At 44.2% G+C, this 8,164-nt stretch overlaps 1 protein-coding gene across 1 annotated transcript; it reads right to left on the bottom strand.

Annotated features, from left to right (window-relative positions):
- Positions 1-1,117: 1,117 nt before the first annotated feature.
- On the bottom strand, positions 1,118-6,011 carry LOC139533320 (calcium-binding protein 2-like). The gene is made up of 7 exons (XM_071331377.1): positions 5,914-6,011; positions 5,377-5,509; positions 2,432-2,462; positions 1,952-2,095; positions 1,752-1,861; positions 1,376-1,523; positions 1,118-1,146 (listed from the first exon to the last, which is right to left on the bottom strand). Exons 1-7 carry the CDS (start codon positions 6,009-6,011, stop codon positions 1,118-1,120), a joined length of 693 nt encoding a protein of 230 aa, XP_071187478.1.
- Between the last annotated feature and the right edge of the window lie 2,153 nt (positions 6,012-8,164).

The following is an 8,164-nucleotide window of genomic DNA, read 5'->3' as shown; positions in this document are numbered from 1 at the left end:
TCGTTATGTTTGGAGGAAAAAGGGGGAAGCTTGCAAGCAGAAGAACACCATCCCAACCGTGAAGCACAGGGGTGGCAGCATCATGTTGTGGGGGTGCTTTGCTGCAGGAGGGACTGATGCACTTCACAAAATAGATGGCATCATGAGGGAGGAAAATTATGTGGATATATTGAAGCAACATCTCAAGCCATCAGTCAGGAAGTTAAAGCTTGGTTGCAAAAGGGTCTTCCAAATGGACAATGACCCCAAGCACACTTCCAAAGTTGTGGCAAAATGGCTTAAGGACAACAAAGTCAAAGTATTGGATTGGCCATCACAAAGCCCTGACCTCAATCCTATAGAAATATTGTGGGCAGAACTGAAAAGCGTGTGCGAGCAAGGAGGCCTACAAACCTGACTCAGTTACACCAGTTCTGTCAGGAGGAATGGGCCAAAATTCACCCAACTTATTGTGAGAAGCTTGTGGAAGGCTACCCGAAATGTTTGACTCAAGTTAAACAATTTTAAGGCAATGCTACCAAATACTAATTAAGTGTATGTAAACTTCTGACCCACTGGGAATGTGATGAAAGAAATAAAAGCTGAAATAAATCATTCTCTCTACTATTATTCTGACATTTCACATTCTTAAAATAAAGTGGTGATCCTAACTGACTTAAGACAGGGAATTGTTACTTGGATTAAATGTCAGGAATTGTGAAAAACTGAGTTTAAATGTATTTGGCTAAGGTGTATGTAAACTTCCGACTTCAACTGTACATGTGTAGATATGTCTTCTGTCCCATGTCTTTATTTTGTACTTAGAAAACGTTAAAAAAAAAAAAAAATTAAATGTGTAATTCTGAAATTCTAATTCTTTATTAAAATAGCAAAATGGTATCTTATTTAGATGTAATATTACATACAGCCAATCAGTGTCTACAAGCTGATGAATCCAAATACATTTACAAATATAATCTTGCCCATTGTACACCATATTTATTTTCTCAGTGACAGAGTATAGAGGAGAGAACCGGAGAGGGGAGAAAAGGAGGAGTGAGGAAATGAGAGGAGTACATCTCATCCTTAAAGCTGATCATACACACAAATGATAGCATCCTCTCAGGTCTTCCAGCACTTACCGAATGGACAAAATCATGACGAACTCTGGAAGGCAAGAGAGGGAAATGAGAAAGGCTACAAAATGTATGGGCACCACTGTATTAGATAATTGTATGTTTGTGACTGTGTGTGTGTGTGTGTGTATGTATGTGTGTGATCTTACTTCTGTGTGTGTTTGTGTGTCAACCTGTTTCTGCATGTTTGTGAGTGTTTCCTCCATGTGTGTGTGACCTTGCATGTGTGTGTATGTGTCTCTGCACAGTTATCTCCTCACCATCAAAGTCGATGCTTCCGTCTCCGTTGATGTCTATCTCTTTGAGTATCTCTTCCAGCTCTCCTTTCTTCAGTTTCTCCCCCAGTAGACTCTTCACCGCCTCCTTCATCTCATCCTGGCTGATCTTCCCATCACAGTCCTGGTCAAACTGAGAGGAGGAGAGGGGAAAGTTATGATGGAGGGATGTTGAGGAGGAGAGAAGGTGGGTGATTAAGTGAACATGGGAGTTAATATTGGCTGAGGGCCTAACAATAATGAAGGAGCTGGGAGATTTTAATGAGAGTTTGTGTAGGGCCATAATGCCTGTGTTTGTAGGCCTGTGTTTTATGATCATTCCCTAAATTTCAGTCTCTTTGGCTCCGTGTCAGTCTCCTACCTGTGAGAAGGCGGACCTGAGCTCTTTCAGCCCCAGCATGTCTGCTGTCTCTCCCATTATCCTGGGACCCATCAGCTCACAGAAATCGTCAAAGTCCATCAGACCGCCCACTGAAGGGAGACAGCCAGTCAACAGTCAGGACACAGGTAGGAACGGGACAATAAGCACATTTAAATGACAATAGCTTAAAATGTACATACTCCTCATCTTGATCTGTTGCACTATCTCCAGCAGCTCCATCTCAGTGGGCATGTAGCCCATGGTCCTCATGCACTCAGCTACGTCCTTGTAGTTCAGGTAGCCGTCACAGTCGTAGTCAAACTCCTTGAAGGCAAAGTCCAGCTCTGTGCCAAAGGTTGAAGGTTAGAAGTCAGAAGGTGAGGATGACACCATAGAAATAGAATTACCAGAAAGGACATTGCCATTCAAGTCAACGTTGCCATACTGAGTGTACCCATGAATGTACCGTCAAATTGCCATGGTCTGAGGGGCTTTTCCCCAATCTAGTCAAACTATTTCTATGGATGATTCAAAGCTACCCATTTTTCACAAATATAATGCCTGTCTGAATCCTAACTTGAGTAACACGGGTTCCGTATAATAAGTTGTGCAACTAGTCAATCTACTGTAAGTAAAGCATTCTATTGTATGTGCAGTATCACTGTGATAAGAAGACTCACCATCCAACTCTGCTTGGGCCAACTCCCTCTCCTAAAGGAAGACAACGGGCAAAGGAGAGACACTCTATAAACAAAAGTATGTGGACACCCCCTCAAATTAGTGGATTTGGCTATTTCAGCCACACCCGTTGCTGACAGGTGTACAAAATCGAGCACCCAGCCATGCAATCTCCATAGAGGAACATTGGCAGTAGAATGGCCTTACTGAAGAGCTCAGTGACTTTCAACGTGGCACCGTCATAGGATGTGGCACCCATTGTACACCATATTTATTTTCTCAGTGACAGAGTATAGAGGAGAGAACAGAAGAGGAGAGAACCGGAGAGGGGAGAAAAGGAGGAGTGAGGAAATGAGAGGAGTACATCTCATCCTTAAAGCTGATCATACACACAAATGACAGCATCCTCTCCGGAAACTGTAAGTGCTGTTATTGTGAAGTGGAAAAGTCTAGGAGCAACAACGGCTCAGCGGCAAAGTGATAGGCCACACAAACTCACAGAATGGGACCGCCGAGTGCTGAAGCGCGTGGTATGTAAAAATCGTATATCCTTGGTTGCAACACTCACTATATAGTTCCAAACTGCCTCTGGAAGCAACGTCATCCAAGAACTGTTCGTCGGGAGCTTCATGAAATGGGGTTCCATGGCTGAGCATGGCCAAGCTTAAGATCACCATGAGCAATGCCAAGCGTCAGCTAGAGTGGTGTAAAGCTCGCAGCCATTGGACTCTGGAGCAGTGGAAACGCTTTCCCTTCAGTGATGAGTCACACTTCACCATCTGGCAGTCCGACGGACTAATCTGGGTTTGGTGGATGCCAGAAGAACGCTACCTGTCAGAATGCCAAGTGCCAACTGTAAAGTTTGGTGGAGGATAAATAATGGTCTGGGGCTGTTTTTCATAGTTCTGGCTAGGCCCCTTAGTTCCATTGATGGGAAAACTTAACGCTAGAGCATACAATGACATTCTAGACGATTCTGTGCTTCCAACTTTGTGGTAACAGTTTGGGGAAGGCCCTTACCTGTTTCAGCATGACAATGCCCCCGTTCACAAAGCGAGGTCCATACAGAAATGGTTTGTCGAGATCGGTGCTGAAGAACTTGACTGACCTGCACAAAGCCGTGACCTCAACCCAATTGAATACTTTTGGGATGAATTGGAACGCCGACTGTGAGCCAGGCCTAATCGCTCAACATCAGTGCCCAACCTCACTAATGCTCTTGTGGCTGAATGGAAGCAAGTCCCCGTAAGAAATGTTACAACATCTAGAGGAAAGCCTTCCCAGAAGAGTGGAGGCTGTTATAGCAGCGAAGGGGGGGGACCAACTCCATATTAATGCCCATGATTTTGGAATGAGATGTTCGACGAGCAGGTGTCCACATACTTTTGTATGTAGCGTGTGTTTTAGTGAGGGAGCTGCCATTGAGAAACAACACTGTCTGTCCTTTTGAGTAATATTATAGTGTTTAGATCTATATATACTGGATAGGGTTCACCTTAAAAAGTCAAATGCAGGTACTTTTGGATGGAAGTTTAGCACAGGCGATTTGAGATTTACACAGTTGTGTAAGAGGAGGTTGGAAGTTTTTGGATCCGGTAGATCTGGTGTGGTAGGAAGTTAGTGAGGGATTGGGGATAAGTGGGGATGTTTCCTGATCATGGTGGATTAAATCGTTTGTTTGGGACACCGGTCAACCTCATTCACACGTGTGTTTTTTTAATTTTTAACTAGGCAAGTCAGTTAAGAACAAATCATTTTTTACAATGACGGCCTACTGGGGAACAATGGGTTAACTGCCTTGTTCTGGAGCAGAATGAAAGATTTTTACCTTGTCAGCTCTGAGATTCAATTCAGCAACCTTTCGGTTACTGGCCCAACGCTCTAACCACTAGGCTACCTGCCGCCCCAGCGTGTTGTTTTTTCACACATAGCCTACACACACTGCATGCTCAATATGATCTAGTTTAAGTTCTAGTCCGAATTATTCTATCCTAAATCAATGTCTCCGAGCTAAGTTTTACAGTGTCAAAAAACAAAGTAAGAAAAGCAGAAATTGTTCATTAAACATCAGACATCAATTGACACACAATATCACATCGGTCACTAGTGGGTCTTAACGTTTACAAATATCCCAAGCAAAAAAGTTCCTAAAATTATACAACTTTCCCTTTGTGTTCGATGCTCTTCCGGCAGCTTCTACCTATTAATCCTAATGAATGGTGAGGCTGAGCCACACTAAGGATCTAATAATACTGCTGTGTCTATAAGGATTAGCTGGAGAGGATAACTACTGTGTGTGTGTGTGTGTGTGTGTGTGTGTGTGTGTGTGTGTGTGTGTGTGTGTGTGTGTGTGTGTGTGTGTGTGTGTGTGTGTGTGTGTGTGTGTGTGTGTGTGTGTGTGTGTGTGTGTGTGTGTGTGTGTGTGTGTGTGTGTGTGTGTGGCTTAAAGAGTTATTACCTACACACACACACATGCAGGCAGGTAGGCACACACACACACACATACAGGCACACGCAGGTAGGCAAGCAGATAGGCAGGCACCCACTCACACACACAGCATGCAAAGATCAGGAGCTTAGCTAACGTTGTAGCTTCTAGGACTTTTCATTATTTTGCATGCACATCAATGTCCCCGTGAGAAGAAAAAAACACAGGACTGTTGTTAGCCTAGCATGGGTCAGAGGTGAAAGTAACTTTAATGTGTGTGTGTGTGGGCTCCCGAGTGGCGCAGCGGTCTAAGGCACTGCATCTCAATGCTAGAGACACCGTGGTTCGAATCCAGGCTGTATAACAACCGGCTGGGATTGGGAGTCCCATATGGTGGTGCACAATTGGCCCAGTGTCGTCCGGGTTTCGCCGGTGTAGGCCGTCATTGTAAATAAGAATTTGTTCTTAACTGTCTTGCCTAGTTAAATAAAGGTTCAATAAAAAGAATTGTGCGCGTACCGCTCCAAACACGCTGCTGAGCAGGGTGGTGTGTATCTTCTCCATGTCTTTCCTCTTCTGCTCTTTCTTAGACACCTTCTTGGGAGCCGACTCCGAGCCCGAGGACGAAGTCTTCCGGGATTTGCCACCTTTGCTACAGAACGTGAGCCAAGAGGCACCAGGTGTTCACAATATTGGAGACATTGGCAAGAGCTATCTTGACACTTTGACTTGACTTACAGTACTGTAATAAACATGAGGCGAAGCCACACAAATCTCTCAATGGCTTCGTACATATTCAAGTTTTATAACTAATAGTTGTGATACAATAGAGTTTTTCTGCACAAAAATATTCATACAAGTATTGTGGAGACGGCGCTTGACGGTTTTGTCGATATTTTAGGGCATCACAAACACATCAGGTATATCACAACCATTGAGTCAACAATATCACTTGTACAAACTGAGTGTGTACGGCGCCAATGTCTCTCAATAACTCTATTGTGCTCATCATGGCCAGTCAAGTTCTTCAATCTCAAACTTAGACGTTGATCTTACCTGTCTGTAGAGGCTGCAGACGTTGCAGAGGTTACAGAGGCTGCAGACGTTGCAGAGGTTACAGAGGCTGCAGACGTGGTGGACGGGGTCTTAGACATCCTGAATAAAATGAATACACAGATGAGTGGGTGTGTGCGTGTGTGTGTGTGTGTGTGTGTGTGTGCGCGCGTGTGTGTGTGTGTGTGTATGTGTTGATAGCAGTTTCTCAGAAACTGATATTGCCAGGTGACACTGTTTGCAAAGCATACCCAACACACTGTGAAAATAGGTAGCATAGTGGTTAGAGCGTTTGGCCAGTAACTGAAAGGTCGCTGGTTTGAATAACTGAGCGGGCAAAGTGAAAAATTGGTGCCCTTGAGCAAAGCACTTAACCCTAATTTGCTCCAGAGGTGTTATGGCTGACCTTGTAAAACAACACATTTCACTGCACCTATCCTGTGTATGTTACAATGTATATATATTTTTTTTACTGTAACCTACTTTAGGGACATGCACACATACACAGTCAAGGTGTAGGTAATCAACCAACCTGCAAGGAAAAATCACTTCCACTCTCTATTTAATGCAAATATTACAGACAGAAAATGTCTTTACCTTTAGCTGGTCCTCCTGCGGTAATGTGAACGACAGGACTGGGTCCACTTGCTCTCCTCAACCTTCATCCCTCCCCTCCTTCTCTCTCTCCCTCCCTCTGTCTATCCCTCCATCCATCAAAGAGTATTACCAGGTGATTACCTGGCTAAATGTGTCTAGGTCAGAAAGCTAAACATCACACTCGACACAGTGTGACTGACCGTGGCTCTCTCACACACACTAGCACGCCTACAGGCAGTCAGTCACACCGTGTGTGCGTGTGTGTGTGTGTGCGTGCGTGTGTGCGTGTGTGCGTGTGCGCGCGCGCGCGTGTGTGTGTGTGTGTGTGTGTGTGTGTGTGTGTGTGTGTGTGTGTGTGTGTGTGTGTGTGTGTGTGTGTGTGTGTGTGTGTGTGTGTGTGTGTGTGTGTGTGTGTGTGTGAGAGAGAGAGACACAAATTATAAACAGTGTATTGTCAAGGGTATTATTGTATCTGATATCTTTTAAAGTGTATTTGTAGTTCAACGTTAGTGATAGTTCATAGCGTTGTCAAGGCTATTATTTGAGGTACAGTATTGGGCACCCAATTAGACATGTAAAAAGTATTTTGAACGTATGGTATTTCTGTTTCATTTCTGATTCTGACAAATGGAAATACAACTTATTTATTTGGTTAAACATAACAAAGCACACAAAAATGTATGATGTTTCATTACATTTTTATTTAAATTCATCAAATGCAGAGCAAATTCATTCATGAAGATTTTTTTTTATATAGGATTCACATAAATAGGCTGTGTGGTAACACTTTATTTTACGGTACTACTTTATTTCTAACCCCAATTCATAACTACATGGTACCAAATGATGCATAGATACAAGGTTGGGGTCAATTCCTTTTCAAATCAGTCAATTGAGGAAATAAAAGAAATTCCTGAATCAAATCACATTTTCGTCATTGCCTCCTATAAGAAAAAAATGGAATTGAATTGACCCAAACATTACATAGATAATAGTCATGCACACTTAAGTAAAAAACAAGTTAACAGTGGACTGAAAACACACCAGAACCAAAAAAACATTACTTAATGACCTATTCATCTTCACATAGTAGGTCTAGCCCTGGGCATATCGCTGGGGCACACTTCATGAGGATACACAAGGGCTTTCCTCTATAGCATCTTGCACTTTGTCTTGCACGTTGTTCGCCTGCGTGCCGTGCAGTTGGGTCCGGGGTATCCCTGTCTGGTGGCTTCCAGCTCTCTGTGTCTCTTGCTGGGGCCTGCCTGATGGCTCTCCTCCCCCCAAGACAGAGTACTGTTGCTGGGCTGGGAACAGTAGGGCTGAGGGAGGTAGCTCTGGAGGTTATCCATGGGTCTCATCACGGAGGGGCCAGCCTGGTGGCTCTCGTCTCCCCGAGACAGAGTGCTAAAGCTGGGGTGGAGGCTGGGGCTCCTGGGGGCCCCTCTCGAGCTCACGTCGTTGTCTCTCCTTCTCTTTCTGGAGGGTATGGAGGAGGTGGAGGAGGAGGAGGTAGGCAGGACTGGAGACAGTACATGCTCATGGTGCCTGGATGATGAAGATACCACAGTGGCTGAGACTGAGGATGATGAAGTGGAAGGCAAGTATGGATGAAGGTGCTCTGCATGGCGTCTTGGAAGTTTCTTTGTGACTGAAA

Source organism: Salvelinus alpinus, chromosome 11, assembly GCF_045679555.1.
Source record: "Salvelinus alpinus chromosome 11, SLU_Salpinus.1, whole genome shotgun sequence".
In the NCBI taxonomy this organism is placed as follows: Eukaryota; Metazoa; Chordata; class Actinopteri; order Salmoniformes; family Salmonidae; genus Salvelinus; species Salvelinus alpinus.
This window is presented reverse-complemented; position numbering and strand designations above follow the sequence as displayed.